Raw genomic sequence first — 16,348 nt, 5'->3', positions numbered from 1 at the left:
CCAGCAACAGCAGCCACTGCTCTTCTGTCTCCTTCCCCGTAGCGTTTTCAGCTTCCCAACACAGCCATTAGTGATTACAGTCTGGTAATTGGTTTTTGCACCATTAAATCAGCCTTCAGCTCCCAGCACGATGGCCCTTTGGATATTCTATTTGTCATGTTTTATTTTTAAAGGATATGATTTTTTTTTTTGAGCTTTCTGACAAAGCTTCCACAACCCCAAATTCCTGGAGGACCCAGGAGCTGTTTTCATGTGTTTTTAAGACCAAAGGGAACCTGATTAACAAACTTGCTTTGTTACAGTGGACTTCAAACTCATCTCTGTCCTAACAAACGATCCAACAGCCCCCAGCTAGAGGAAATGCTGTGGAAGAGGAGAAAATGGACAAGATATTTGCAACACCATCAAGGGGAAAACCAACTCGAGGACTTCCAGCATTGCTCCTCCACCCCAGAGCAGGGGGCACGACTTTTTCCAATTAATCCCGCAATGCTGAGATTATACATTTCTTGCCTTTGCGTGTGCCAGGGGGACGTGTCTGCTGCAAGGACACGGGGTTACTGAAGGCTGAGTGTGAAAAGAGAAGAGAAACCAAAACCTTTGTGTTTTGCAGTTCCCATGGTCAGATTTACTTAGCTGCCTGTAATGACTAAGATATTTAAAACGATACCAAGCAGCGTTACAGACATACTCGAACTGAAAAAAAACAAACCAAACCAAACAAAAACCCTACCCACATAACCAGAATTCTGCAAAAATATTTCTAGCATACTCCAGCTGTAATCTAGTGTACTAGCAAAAGGTCCTTGCTTGCCTTTCTCACCTTACAGTGACTTTATTCGAGCGTCTGCCTTGTAAGGCTTTTAGAGATTTTCCCTTAAAAAAGGATTCACACATTATTCTAGTATTAATGGAAAACTCCAGTGGCAGTGGGACCCAAGGAGCAGATGCCACGCAGGGGAACACAGCACTGCTGGAATGAGCAGCCTGTAGCCACCAGCTCCCTGGACATCACGGGCATTGCTTGCGACACAGGGAGGAACGTTAGCCCGACACAGAGCCATAGGTTCATAGAATCGGTTTGGTTGGACATGGCCCTTAGGATCATCAAGTCCAACTGTTAACATAACTCTGTCACTAAACCATGTCCCTAAGAACCTCATCTATACATCTTTTAAACCCCTCCAGGGATGGTGACTCCACCACTGCCCTGGGCAGCCTGTTCCAATGCCTGACAACCCTTTCTGTGAAGAATTTTTTCCTAATATCCAATCTGAACCTCCCCTGGTGCAACTTGAGGCCATTTCCTCTCATCCTGTCACTTGTTACTTGGGAGCAGAGACTGACACACTCCACGCTCCAGGCTCCTCTCAGGCAGTTCAGAGATCAGAAGGTCTCCCCTCAGCTCCTGTTCTCCAGCTGAACCCCCAGCTCCCTCAGCCGCTCCCACCACACTTGTGCTCCAGCCCCTTCCCCAGCTCCGTTTTCTTCCCTCAACTCGCTCCAGCACCTCAATGTCCTTCTTATGATGAGGGCCCCAAAACTGAACACAGGACTCGAGGTGCGGCCTCACCAGCGCCGAGTACAGCGGCACAACCACTTCTCTAGTCCTGCTGGACACACTGTTCCTGACACCAGCCAGGATGCCGTTGGTCTTTTTGGCCACCTGGGCACACACTGGCTCACGTTCAGCCGCTGTCACCAACACCCCCAGGTCCTTTTCCACCGGACCCTTTCCAGCCACTCTTCCCCAGGCCTGTAGCGCTGCCTGGGGTTGTTGTGACCCAAGTGCAGCACTCGGCCTCGTTAAACCTCATACAATGGGCCTCAGCCCAGCAATCCAGCTCATTAAAAGGCGAAAAAATGATCACAGCCTTTTCTCATTTGTAATCGAGGACAGGTCTGGGGGAGGCTGTCAGCAGAGGGAGGCACGAGCTCACAGATTCAGTGTGAGCCCCAGCCCGTGGCATCCCCCTGAGCTGAGAAATACCCACAGCAAGCTTTAAATGCTACTGCAAAACTCTTGTGTTTTACTTTTTCCACATTTATGTTTAGCTCTTGGACATCAGATGAGAGATTGAACAAGTGAAGAAGCTGAAACGGAGTCGGGGATGTGTTGTCCGAATTAGTCATTTTAATCTCGACTCTCCTTTGGGTTTTCCAGCAGTTTGAGTTTCATGAGGATTGTGGATTCTCCCTCTTTTATATTGTCTTATTTAATGTACCACAGAAGCTTTCCCATCTGCTCCTTCTGCTCAACTGAGTCACAGCGCTTGATACAAGACGATTTAGAGAAAAAATGTTTTCAAGATTTTTTATTTTTGAGAAAAAATATATTGAAAAAAAGAAATGTTTAAATAAAAATATATATTTGTATACACGTGATGAAAATTTCCCTTCTGAGCCTGTGAGATGTATGTAAGCAATTTACCAACATGCAGCTCTTCTTTGAGGTTGTTGGCTCACTTTAAGTGGGGCAGCACCTGCGGACCCGCTTCAAAACCTCCCTTTGAAGAGCAGAGGAAAGACGCTCGAACTAACACCAGTTGTTTCTGCCTTTGGAGCTTCTGCACCCGCTGAACAGTGAAACCAGCCCTCTCATCTGCTGCGTTTGCAAATTAGACACCATCACTTGTCAGCCCAGGGAGGGTGGCAGTAAATTAAATCTGGATTGTTACTGTATTTTCAAGAGGAAAAAAACCCACTACTTTTAATCAGAAAGTGACACAGAACAGCAGTGCCACCTCCCAATGTTGCAGGTTTTCTATCTTGTCATTTAAGCTTTCTACAGCAGGACGAACAGAAAAAATAAATCTTCCTTATCCTTCTTCATCATGTGCATATGGTCCCTTTGGCACCACCACATCCTTGAAATACGGGGTTTTGTGATGATCTCTGCAGAGAGGTGAGATGAGAGACCTTCTTCACCATGCCAGGAGAGGTCATCCCACCAGCGGTGAGGGTCTGTGTGAGTCCTGCATCTTCCCAAGTCACCTCAGGGCCACCTGGCAGCCAAGCACATCCAGGAGAAGGAGTTTTCCTTCCCAAAACTCGGTGTTCCCGAGGCATATGCTCCATTAAACAGTGGTTAGCCAGGGGGTGACAAAAACACCTGCCTGAAATCCAGGCTGCTGCCTCCTGTGCTGAAATATTTCCAGCTGGCATAGCCAGCAACCGTGGGGTTTTTCCTCTCTGTGGGCTGTGCAATTCAAAATCTGCGGCAGCTACAGCGTCTGGATTGAAAACCGAGTAATTTAAATCCCATTTGCACAAAGGAGCTGTTATCTTACTAAAAGTTTATGGTTTTCACAGAGTCTGAGGGTGGAGGGCTGCATCCCATGTGAGAGTTGTGAACCGCTCGTCTCAGGGTCTTGCATAGTGCAGTAATTGCTTTTATTTGCTAACTCTGAGCTGAGATTGATGATATCAGTTAGAAAATCTGTTAGTCCTCAGGCAGTAAAATAAGATGTTCCAGACAAAAAAAAAATCTCCAAAGCACCTATTTCTTCATCTTCCCTGTGTCTCATCGCTGACACTTCAAAATCAGCCAAGATGCATCTGATCAGCTGAGCATAGAGCAAAATACCTTTTAACCCATTTGTCTTTATTGACAGAGTCCTAGTGTGACCACTTCATTAATTTATCCCTGATTAGAGTCCATTTACCCAGTCTAGTACTTTTAAGTACCGGATCATGTTGACCCTCCATCAGTCTTCTGGCACCTCTCCAGTTTTCCAAAGTTTGTTACGATCTAAAATCAGAGAATTAGACAGTCCTGAGCTACTGGTCTTAAGACTGGGAGTATACACGAGCCCAGACTTCTGAACTGGAAGTGTTTACATTTTGCAGGTGATGATTCACATCCTTCTCAGTTGCAGATGGTAAATTAGTTCATCTGGTGAAGCTGGATCCTACTAGTTTATTGTGGTATAGTAAAGCAGGAATTATGAACATTCGTTGTGGGTTTTTCTCCTATCTGATGGATACAAACGGTAAAATTGTAAATAACAAAGAAGCTACTCCTAAACTAAGATTCCAAATGTCATTTTAATGTCTCCTTACTGTCTGTAGCATACTTAAGCTTTTATGTTTCTTCTGTTTCTTTTGCCTTGCATTCTCAATAATCTGCTTGCGCCATACGTAGTACAAGTTAATATCTCTTCTAAGCCCCTCTTCTGAATTCGTCCTTCAGATACATAAATTCTTCCTCTCTGTTGAAATATTGCTCTGGCCTGGCAAGATACTAATCAAATGACATTTTAAACAGATCTCTACAGTTGCAAGTGTAGTGATCTTTTTCATTTGTTGAGACCAAGGTTGTAAGTGATAGGCTATCGGAGAGATATTTAATGGTTTTAATGAGCAGTAATTTTTCAGCCCTTGGTACATAGACCTCCTCCTTTTTGAAGAGTCGATGGCGAGAAGCAGGGTCCCTCTGGGCTGCGACTCAGGTTCCTTCTGAACAAGATGAAGATGGATCCATCAGGGAGGTTGGGATTGGAGTGGACAGGCTCTACTCACCGCAGCTGCAGACCAGAGCTATGGAGCAAGAGCTCTGCTGTCTGTAGCTTCAGGAGCCCAGAGCCATGGAAAGAGGCAGATCTGCAGGGCTGCCATGCTCATTCCTCCAGAAACACTGCCCACCATGTCCCTGTATCGCCCATCTCTCCGTGCACAGCATCCTAGTACCCATCTCCTAACACCCACCTGCTGGCTTTTCCCCGCTCGCGTCCCAGTGTTGGCTGTTCCTCTAAACCATCATGTATTTGGCACAAAAGCGTCCCCAGGGCAGTGCAGCACAGCTGGCATCCTTTAGACACCATGGGCAAAAATGAAGAAGCTGCCACGCATCTCGTCCACCTGTTTTTTGCCCCATCCTCCATGCAAAAACAAGCAGCTGCCAGCAGCTCCTCCGCACAAGCAGGACACCTTCCCCCTGGCCGAGGCATTTGGCTGCTCCTGTCAAGGAAGGATGAACATCTGCAGCGAGATGCTGGGACCGCATCCTGCTTCTCTAGCCAGCGAGAACCGAGCTACTGCCAGCAAGGGAGGAAGTTTCTATGGGTATATTATCACTAGAAAAATGCCGGTGCATCTGTGTGGTCGACTCCCTACACATGCTTGTCCTTCCCTGAAATTATGTGCCCTTTTTCCTTCCCTCCCCCATCCTCCTCCTCCTCCTGTTCTAAGGTGTTCCGTTCCCTTTCTCTCCACATCCTTGGAGCTGCCACCTGCCTGGACATCTGCAGCAGCAGGACACATGTCCTGCTGAGTAGGTGTCTCTACACAGAATCATCCATCACGCTGCAGCCGAGCCGCCTGCCTCGGGGATGCTGGCGTGAGGATACACACACAGCATCGGCTTCAGTAAGTTATTTGGTTAAGGATTATTCCTTACCACAGAAAGAACGAACAACAAGGAAAATGCTACATTAAACACACAGACACACAAACATTAATAAGCAGGTGATAAGAGAGAGAATAATGGAAGCCAGAGCTCATCAGGCACTTACCGATGGGCCATGAAAAGAATGACTCCAGCCTTGGAGAGGGTCAGCCTCGATTTTGTAACTTATCAGGAGAAAACGTGGTGTGAATATTAAGAGATATTTGGGGGACTTCACACAATAGAATAAGGACCACAGACGCAGAAAGGGAAGGATCAGGGTAGAACAAGTGTGGGAAGATGGCGAGGAGGGAGGTTGGAAGTGTCAGACAGGTGAGCAGGCGATCGGGCAGGACGTTCACCTGACCGGGCCCTGCCCTGATCCCTGCAGTCTGGCCTGTCTTCTTGTTAAATCCCGTTCTTAATTACCTTTTCTGCGTCATTTCACTGTCTATCCTGTGTGCCAGCCACTGGCACATAGTCACCAGTCACCCTCCCACACGCTGTTTGCGAGTGTGCTGAGCTTCAGACTTGAAGTAAGTGCAAAGTCTCAACTGCAACAAGAAAGAAAACGTGTTTTTATTAAGTAATTAGAACTTGCCAACAGGTGCTGAGCACAGGCTGGCTACTTAGAAAGCAGCTCCTAGAAATAAATATAAATCCAGTGGGACTAGGGTAATAGGAGAGAACCTGGAAGGCCATAAGACAGCTCCCTTCCAGCTGCTTTCAGACAGACCTCACCTGTATCAGACAACGTGAGGTACAGCAGCACCAACAGCTGTTGAGTTACAAACTTGTCTTTAATGAGTTTGAAGCCAGTCAATAATTTTCAACACCTTGAAACAAGAGAACTATGTTTGAAAAACAAAAGGTTGAGGCTCGAGTGTCTTCAGATTTGGAAATAACACTGTCCACTCAGGTACCAAAGTGAAAATTAAAATGCTTATACCATATTTTTGTGGTGCTTTAAGCTGCTGTGGCTGTAAAGCAATCAAATAACTGTGGTATCACTTTCAGACAATACTGTTGCATAATGAATTCAAGTAAAGGATGAAAACACAGAAAACTGAACTAGAACATGCCAATGCAGCCTTTATTTCCCCAAAGTAACTGGATGAATTCAGAGAAGTTGCACTCTTGCCATTTCACTTGTAGCTGTCAAACACAAAGACTGAAAAGTAGGTCTTGGAAAAGTTTGTTTTACCTCTTTTTATGAGCTTGTGTCGTGCAAAGCCACGAAGTGAATTAGAATTAGACTAAGTACCTGAGACCTCAGCAGCTGGTAAGCGCTTGCTGACAGGGAGCAACAGGAGCTCCATACGTTGAGCTGCTACAAATGGCCATGGAAAGCGTTAGAGTGTTCCTGATAAGAGGAATACCGACAGATAAGAAAAGTGCCTTGGGAAGTATTTTCGCAGAATTACTTTTTATCAAGACTCAAATCAGCAAAATGACATATATTTTTCATCTCTAGGAAATAAAATGGAGAGATGTGATTTTATCTCTATCTCTTTAATGTTACAGTAATTCAGTTGAAAAAGTTTTTGTAATGGCATTCAGAAATAAGTTTTTATCTTGATATGAACTGTTGTGTCACCCCTAAAATGAAGCATAGCTTCCTCAGATTGCTTACAATACTTTTTCCTGACATAGGGACTTTAAGACACAAATAAGCTAACGAGTCTCAGCATGCTTCAAACTGAGGTGACAGACAAGACTTTTCAGTTATAGATTTATCAAATTAAGAGAAAATACTGACATTAATATTTGTTGACAGCTTTTTTGTCTGAAAAAGATACATCCAGCATAACTTTATCAGAAGAAAACTCGTTAGTATTTGAGTATCAGCTTCATGCTCGACAAGCACAGCTGAATACAAAAGCCACTTCAGGAAAAAACCTGGCAGGTTTGAGAAGTGGGCCCATGTGAACATCATGAGGTTCAACAAGGCAAGTGCACCTGGATCGGGGCAACCCCCAGTATCAACCCAGGCTGGGATGAAGGGACTGAGAGCAGCCCTGCCGAGAAGGACTTCGGGGTGCTGGTGGGTGAGAGATCGGCCATGAGCCGGCAACGTGCGCTGGCAGCCCCGAAGCCAATGGTATCCTGGGCTGCATCACAAGGAGCGTGGGCAGCAGGTCAGGGAGGTGATTCTGCCCCTCTGCTCCGCTCTGGTGAGACCCCACCTGCAGTGCTGGTCCAGCTCTGGGGTCCTCAGCACAGGACACACATGGACCTGCTGGAGAGGGGCCAGAGGAGCCCCAGAAATGATCCGAGGCTGGAACAGCTCTGCTGGGCGGACAGGCTGAGAGAGCTGGGGTGTTCAGCCTGGGGAAGAGAAGGCTCCGGGGAGACCTTATTGTGGCCCTTCAGTGCTGAAAAGGGGCTGATAAGAAAGATGGGGACAGACTTTTTAGCAGGGCCTGTTGTGATAGGACAACAAGTGATGGTTTTAAACTGAAAAAATGTAGGTTTAGATTAGAAATAAGGAAGAAATTATTCACCATGAGGGTAGTGAGACACTGGCCCGGGCTGCCCAGAGCTGTGGATGCTCCATCATTAGAAGTGTTCCAGGCCAGGCTGGACGGGGCTCTGAGCAACCTGGTCTAGTTGAAGATGTCCCTGCCCATGGCAGGGGGTTAGACTGGGTGATCTTTGAAGGCCCCTTCCAACCCAACCCACTCAATAATTCTAAGAATTAACTCAAGTAAACATCCTTAAACTAGATTAATGTTGGTTTGTGATCACAGACAAATTTGAATTCAAGCAAGAACCCCTGTACCTGTTGCTTTTTAAAGAGAGGAACCCCATTAACTTTATAGCCAGGGCCATCACACAACTACAGTCTTTTTAAAAAAGCGCAGTTTTACATTACTTTAAGTTTAGCGTGAGTTGGAGTGAAATATGGGTATGAACTGGATGTCGAGGGACAATTATAAGTGACACTCCCATTGTCAGTACAAATCCTGCTGTTTTGCTAATGCAGTAAGCAAACTCCCAAATGCAGCATTGAGGCTGACAAAGGCTACGTCTGTAAACGGGTCTCCCGCGCTAATTATAAGGCTCATCTTTCATTTTCAGCCCATTAATCTTTTAAATATTACAGTGAGATTCAACCTTTTAGCACACTGATAATGCTAAAAAATGTAAGTAATAAAATCTAGGTAATTCACTCTCTCAAAGTGAGAAGCATCTGCCAACTCACACAAAATCTGCATTTCAGAACTGGAACATGAATTCCCATGCTACTCGTTTGAAATGAAATCTCTGTAGGCTATATGAAATGCACACTCATTGTTTTAGAACACAATATGAGAGAAAGAATCCAGCAGTATTGCAAAAACATTGAGGTGTAGACAGGTAGAAGGAGGGAAGCACAGAATAATCTTTTACGTTTGTTTCAATTTTTAAGAGGTCTTTCTTTAAAAAAAGTTAAGCTCTAAAAAATTACTTGCAGTTTTAGCTGCTGCTCTTGAATACCCAACTATGTCTTTTTCATAGACTGAGAGAATGGCTGTATCAAATGTTCTTACTTATTCTGTGTGTGCTGTTAGCAGTGATCTCTGCCAATAAATTTGAATTGGGTATATAACACATCTATTTTTGTGATTTTTTTTCTAAGGCTCTTTTCATGTCCCCTGGAAGATTTCTTTTTTAGGAATCTGATAAATTTCACGAGTGAGATTCACTGTCCTAAAGTGACATAATAGGTGGATTATCTTAATAACTGTTCTTTTCCCACTCTTTGATTGCAAAGTATGCAAGAGATCCTCTCTTAAAAAGTACACCCAGAGCAATCAAAAAAAAAAAGAAATCAGAATGAAAATCTGAAGTAGAAATTATTGTAGCAGTGCTTTATTTCTATGATTGCAATAACGCTCTATTTATATGCCATTAAAACCTTCCTGGAATAAAAAAGCTTCGCACTTGTTTCTGATTACCTCATTTATCTAATAGAGCTCATAGAAATTTCCACATAGTCTAAATAAGGTGACTAGATCATGGTCACCTATTGTCAGTAAGATCTTCTGAATATTGCACCTATACTAATTATTTTGACTTGGAGCTGTAAGTTCTCTATTCTGCACTTTGAGCTGGCCACCATCTGAGGTTCACATGGAGGAAGAATATCTGTAAGACAGTTAGTCAAATGCACACTGCTAATCTTTGCCTAAAATTTAGTTTAGATACCACTTGATTTACAGTCTAGACACAGGAGATACTAATAACATTTTTTCAGTAACTAACTAATAACATTTTTTTCGGTAACTAACATGAACACACCTACTGATTTACATAACAAAAATCCGTTCTACAAGTTAATTGCATAAAGAGTTCTGGCATTTTAAAGTATTTGACTTAAATTCCCTAATGCGTGAAGATAAGCACGGTACCTCAGAGCAGCACATGTATGAACAGCTTCTGCAGAGCTGATGTCACAGCAACATGTTCAAAGCAAATGTTGCATATCTACATTTAGACTAAATGAATTGTGGTCAGAAGAGACAACTTCCCTCTACCCAGAACAAAGGGTGAAGTCAGGTGTAGATGTTGACAAAAATCCCACGTATCATCTGTGTAAGTTACCAAACCATAAATATTACTTGGTATGGGTTTCATGTTCTACCTGCAATTTTATACTACCTGAACCCACCATGTGTAAATGCACAATCTTTTTTCTTTTTTCCCTCCATAAAAAGGTGCATGCTATCAAGTCAATTAATACTTCCTCTTCAAGTAATTAATACTTGCACCTGACAAAAATACTCTGGGGATACCTTATTTATGGCTCAGAAATACATTTTCATAGTGACTGTTTCTATTACCATACCTCATTTTTGAATCTGCAGTCCATGCTACTTGATTTTTCGGTGACCTTCATTAAATTATCTGCTTGATCTCCTTGCTGTTCTCCAAGGAAACTTTAGCCTTTTGACCTGAATTTGGCCCAACTTCAGCCCTTTGTAGTCTCATAACCCTTAGCTATTTTATACCAAAAGACTGTGGCTGACATTAGCCAGTGTCAGCACGATTATTTTGTTTTAAAGAAAGATTGATGCCTCTACTTATAATGGAATTTGCACGCAGTTAAACCAAATATATGATGCCTGTTTGCCAGCTTTTTATCTTTTTGATGTCAAAACATTTGTAGCTGGGAAAATAAGGGATAATAAGATTTTTGGTTATAGCAGGACAAAGCCTGAAATTTCTGTGTCTGTAGTTCAAGGCTTCTCCACATTTCCTGTATTCCCCTTTCTATTCAAGAATGATATTGATACTTAAGATAAGATTACACAATTCTCATTTACTTACAGATTCTAACAAACAGACAGATTTATTAAAAGTGCAAACAAATTAGAATAACAAAACTAATACTTATAAACTTTTACTTTATAGACTTCTTTGTCTTCGCATTCTCTTTGTTTATCGTAATAATAGAATGTATTGTCCCTTCTCTGAAGCTTCTTAACAAATCCAGTTTCTGGCCAACGCTCTACCTATGAATAGAATAAAAAGGATATACATTCACCTGAACATGCTCACATTGAATGATGTTTGTGTATTACATTGCAAAGAATACAGGGTATACTTCCAGGGGAAAACCTCATTTGCATCTAAACATTACTTTGCTATTAATTTGCTAAGCTTTTTTAAAAAAAATATTAAGAACAAGATATCAGAAACCAGTTTTCTGGTCTATTATAAAGAATTATTGTGATCACAAAAGTCTAGAAATAAGGATCTAGTAATAGTTGATAAGAGGAGTAACTTAAAAAGTGGACTAATCAAAGTTTTTTAAAAATACCTAATTTAGGAATAAAACATTGATGCTCTTCAGTTATTCGGTAATCCAAAAGGCTGAAAGATTCTACTTCTGTAAGACTGACACACACTTAAAAGTTTCGTTGAGATTCTTCTGACCATGAAAAATGTGCTTTTCGTTAGCACTTTCATAAAAATAAAGTGAGCTCCATGTATGATAGTCTCAAAGACAGGAGGATCATTCCTGCAGGAAACCAGCACCGTCCTGGTGCTCTTCTGTGTTCCACTACGTGAAGTTTTACACTTAAGTCTTGAGCACCTGCACATTCAATAGCTTTATGGCTTTAGTAACTATTATATCTGCAGCTTGAATACCTATGCCTACTTCTGATTAAACTGAACCTCAAAAATCAGGTAATAAGGCTCTTATTTCTCATCCAGGCATGGCTGACCACAGGATGTCAAACTAGAGCATTCTCTAATTGGAGAGTCCCAGAAGTGGTAGTTTCATCAGTTAGCTCATTACTTTAGGCATACGGCTGAGTTATTTGCATTCTCTGTCTAAACATAAGAGCCTTAATATTAATTCCACCTATATTATAATTGCATCATTAATAACAAGTGCATTATGGAAACATAATATGGAGTAAACAAGACATCTCAAAATGTGTAAGTTGAAAGAGAATCACTGCCAGACCTTGGCTAGTTTGAACAGAATACATGCTCATTTTGCATTGAGTAAGTGGTGTTCTTTAACTTTTATCAGTGTTTAATTATCTATAGTTATGTCCTGCTATAAATCTTAAACACACTGATCGTACTACACTAATTACAGGATTTCATTTTGCACAGTTAAAGTAATTTACATCACGGCCTTTACAGTGGTATCCAATCCCATGGCAAAATAATAAACTGCATCTTATTATGCACATCAACGTTTTACTGTTTTAAGTTAACTGGATGAGGAGTGACTTTCTTAGGAACGTTCTGCTCTTTCTTACGCACACAGGAGGTTAAGATCTTTTAAAAGTGGATTTTTCATACTATATATGCTGCTTCGGAAGATAAATTACAGAACTCTAAGAAAGATATTAGTATTTTGTTTGCTGTATTAACCTCTTGTTGCTACTTTGAGTCTCAAGTAGCCACTGAATGTTTGGCCATTAGTCATTAGCTCATTTGATGTGCTGGAGAGCATTGCCATGAACTGTAGTGAGCAGAGGACCAAGTCCTTGATGTTCTCACTTGAGAAATGCCTGTGTCACAGCTGCCTTTACCATAGTTGGCATCAAATATCTGTCCGGCAGACAGTTTCAACAGAACCCAAGTTTTGAGTGTGCACCGAGTCTGATTACACTGCCATGCAATTCCACCGTAAAACTGAAGTCGGTAGCAATGACGCGGGACAGACTCCCTGGGCAATTAATGAGTTTCCTGTCAGGTGTATTGGCAGAGTAACGGGGAAACTTCACAGAGAACTCCTTCGATATATTATTTTCCTCAAAACTGAATTATTCTTTCAGATAGCACTACACGTATTCAAAGAGATCTATAATGCTTCTAAATGCTTAAGAGAGGTGGAACAGAACCACGGGCTGGGTAGTGTTTCTATTTCACTTCTGTGAAAAAAGTTATTCTGCACACTCAATAATAGCCCAAGAACTCAAGTCAGATCTGGGAGAAAACAAAACGAAACAAAACAACATACCAGAAATGAGCCTAAATGAAATGTGGCACCTCCATTTTCATTTAATCGTTTAACAGGAGACAGAAGTTTAAATTAATAACCCTTGTAGAGTTCTAAACCTTACCATATCAACTTGTTTCACTTGTTTATATTCAACCTCATCTCTGTATCCAGCTTGCTGAAATCTGTAGTTGTTCTCTACATCTTCTGACCATTTTGTGGCATGATGTACAGATTTTGGATGGACGTCAGCTTTAGCCGTGGCTCCAGAATCTTCAGACTTTTTCCTGAAATTAGATTTTTAAAAATTAAATAGAGAAAATGGAAACAAGTGATTTCGTTAGGGACATATAGAAATGGGAAGGACAAAACTTTAAAACAAAGGAATTACAGACAGTACAATATTATATTTCCTTCAAAGTCTGAGGTTAAAAAAGAAAGATGTTATAAGCAGTTGGAATAAAATTAAATGCACTACTTGACCTCAAACAAATCAAACTTCCCTATAGTTCTATATGTACCTCTACACCTTGACTTAACGTACCTAAAATTTATATGTGCATATTGCTGCGTTAAAAAAAAATAAAATATAGTATTTTTTTTTAATTTCACATCTTCGCAGTTGCTACCCCTTTGAGGCAGGCAGTTTTTCAGGCTTTTATTTCTTCCTACTGAAGGAATATCAAACTGGGAACCACAAGGTAAAGAGCTGTGCTACTGAAAAACAGCAAACGCCCTGGATAGGAGAGGAGTGGAAAGAAGAAACGCACTGCCAGCTACATGGCCACAGTGGAGATGATAAAGAAGAGGTTTTAAGAAATAAATTGGACACAAAGGCAAGACACACAGCCTACCAAAATTCATCCTGTTCTACCCTTGCCCCATCAAAATCCGCACTGACTGCCACTGACATCCTCCTCACACAAACCCCACTTATTCGATTTGCTGAGAAATAGTAAAGAGGTTGATCAGCTGCTAAACCTGAACAGAGCAGAACTGGGACAAGATAAAACTCAAACTGGGAAAAAAAAAAAGGAAAAATTTTAAAAAGAATAAAGTAAGCAATAAAAAAAAAAGTGGAGTCACTAGAAACTCACCAGGGATGAATTTGAACTATATTTCAAAAAAATACAAAATATTTGATTTCCACCTTGTATCTGAATTTCACTACATTTGCTTTCTTAAGTGTCTCTTATGCTGCTACTAAAACAGAACTTTATGTTGCTTCTGCAAGCAAAGCACACAGAACACTATCATGCCCAGCAGATATGATCATAAACAAGTCCTTTCCTAAGTTCTGCAATATCACCAAGCTTCAGCTTCATAATTAGGACTGTTTCTTCAAAAGAAGGAAAAGAAGTTTCTGGAATTTGTAGTGAGAAGATGAACACAGTTTCACTCCCTGTGGGTAGTTGCTGCCTCTAAATCCTGCACACAGAGTAAAATTTCCTTACTTAGCAGGTTCCTATATCAACCAAGAGCTTGAAAAGTTGAATGCTGATGTTTTACCAAATGCATAAATGCCCTGAAGTCTGTTAGAAAGGCAGAAAAGGAGAAAAATAATATTGCACCACGGCATACAAATATTTGGGAAAATGATATCAAGAATTATTGTTATCATCATGTGGAAACAGAAGTCTGCATTTCTGTTGTCTAACTGTATGAGAGCCATCAGCAAACAAAGAAAGGGCCTTTCATCTCTTACTGCATGCACTGTATTATAGATCAATAAAAATACGCACAAGGGCTCTCTTCTGGCACAGTTCAGCCCTGCAAACATCCTTTGACCAGGCTCTGTAGCATTTTGTAATTAAGGCAGATTTAAAAAAAAAACAAACGTGATTTTCCCACCCAGTTATGAGGTGTCATATATGAATTAACATACTGAGCATATATCCTTATTATAAATCTTTAGTGTAGTCTTTGAGATACCTATTTCAACATAATATTTTCTCCGCTGCAAAGGACCCTTTTGTAGCTATTACAGAATTTTTCATACACTCTATGCTCACCTATGTTTGACAAGAACTGTTGCCAATCTGGGGCTTTAGACAGTCAATATTATTAGCAATAACATTAAATCTTAATAAATGCTAAACTATAATGAATTTAAGTGTCTTATCATAACTTACATGTTACTAGTGTTAAGTACTTCTTTACAGGATGTGTTGAATTCATCTAACGAATGTGCTTCTTCAAGACATCTAGATGTACATGGCAATTCCTGAGTCACCATTAATTCAGATGGCCTGTCCGCAGGCATTCCTGCTCAAAAATACATATACATAGGTCACATATTTAAAGTCCTAGCTTGGTCACTTCGAATAATAAAAGTGCGATCCTGATATTTTTAGGCTGCTATTTAATCCCTTTAGAAATTGTACTCTTTGTCCATTATAGTGCCTCTGAGTTCCAGGCATAGAGCCGGTTTCATTGTACAAGAGCACAAGATGAGCTGTACTCCAGCCTACGATTCAAGGAAAAGATAAAAGCATATACAGGCAAATGAAAGAACGCAAGAGAATGGTTAGAAAATATTCAGCATAATACTAACACTTTTTATTCAAAGGGAATTGTCGAACAGTGAAGTGGACTTTGCTAAGACAACCGTGTTTGCTTACTCTTAATTTAAGGGAAATAGTGAGATCTTTGTATACCTCTTTTTTGGCTTTGGGAAAGCCTTTCTAATGTCATTCAGAGTACAATTTCTATAGAATTCTAACAAACCTGGGCTTGCATATGGCAGTTTCCTTTATGCTTATACAAGTTGTAAGGGGATGTGGGGCAAGAGTGTCTGCTCCTCTAAGAGTGTCTGGTCAAGGACATTTTCCAATGCAACAAGGGACGATCAGAAATGGAGGAAGCTATAAAACAACATACGGGGACACAAACCTGACCAGTAAATTATGAGGGAGGTGGTGGTGAGAACCAAACCTGGTCAGTCACCCTAATTGACGGGGGCATGTGGGAGTTCGAGAATGTTTATTCCAGCAAAGTTATCTGATCTCAGACTTTGCCAATTGGGAAACTAAGGGAAAAAGGGGAAAACAGAAACAAAATACACAGACCTGACAAAACAAACATAGGGACCATGATGAGAAACAAACCTCACCGCTCACACCAGTTGATGGGCTATCAAGAAACTACAGGAGCCACTTCCAGGAAGATCAACCTGGACTTTGCAACCGATAAGACTGTGAACCAGGGGACCCCAGAGTCGGAGGGTGTGGGAATTGATAGAGCTGTACAAACCCGAGAGGGATGTGCAGAGCAGGGAAGAATAAAGATAAAAATAGAGAGAAAGGAGTATAAAAGAGGCTGGTTGTGTGTAAAACGGGGCCAGTCAGGATGCTTACCTGGCTGAGTCCAGTGCCTGATCATCACAGTCTGTCTTGTCTTCTTAAATCTTAACCATCTCACTTTCCAATGTGTGTGTGTGTGCATGCTGCAAGGACTAAGTGCCAGTGAGACCTGTGTGTGCGAGTGAAAACTGGTGCCAGCTCCTGGAGTCA

The 16,348-nt window shown here is 41.5% G+C and overlaps 1 protein-coding gene across 1 annotated transcript; it reads right to left on the bottom strand.

Moving 5' to 3' along the window:
* Nucleotides 1-10,755: 10,755 nt before the first annotated feature.
* MEIG1 (meiosis/spermiogenesis associated 1) lies at nt 10,756-15,072 on the bottom strand. Its single transcript, XM_065626674.1, has 3 exons — nt 14,969-15,072; nt 12,961-13,123; nt 10,756-10,884 (listed from the first exon to the last, which is right to left on the bottom strand). Exons 1-3 carry the CDS (start codon nt 15,070-15,072, stop codon nt 10,756-10,758), a joined length of 396 nt encoding a protein of 131 aa, XP_065482746.1.
* Between the last annotated feature and the right edge of the window lie 1,276 nt (nt 15,073-16,348).

This window comes from Caloenas nicobarica, chromosome 1 (assembly GCF_036013445.1).
Source record: "Caloenas nicobarica isolate bCalNic1 chromosome 1, bCalNic1.hap1, whole genome shotgun sequence".
In the NCBI taxonomy this organism is placed as follows: Eukaryota; Metazoa; Chordata; class Aves; order Columbiformes; family Columbidae; genus Caloenas; species Caloenas nicobarica.
Note: the sequence above shows the minus strand (reverse complement) of the source record. Positions and strands in the feature narration are given on the sequence as shown.

What these genes read in the sequence shown, in the direction of transcription:
- MEIG1 (XM_065626674.1), bottom strand. Translation starts at nt 15,072, where the DNA reads ATGGTGACTCAGGAATTGCCATGTACATCTAGATGTCTTGAAGAAGCA. An exon ending in GTACTTAACACTAGTAACAT is followed by an intron (nt 13,124 to 14,968) that starts GTAAGTTATGAT and finishes ATCTAATTTCAG; the next exon opens with GAAAAAGTCTGAAGATTCTG. An exon ending in AAGTGAAACAAGTTGATATG is followed by an intron (nt 10,885 to 12,960) that starts GTAAGGTTTAGA and finishes TTCTATTCATAG; the next exon opens with GTAGAGCGTTGGCCAGAAAC.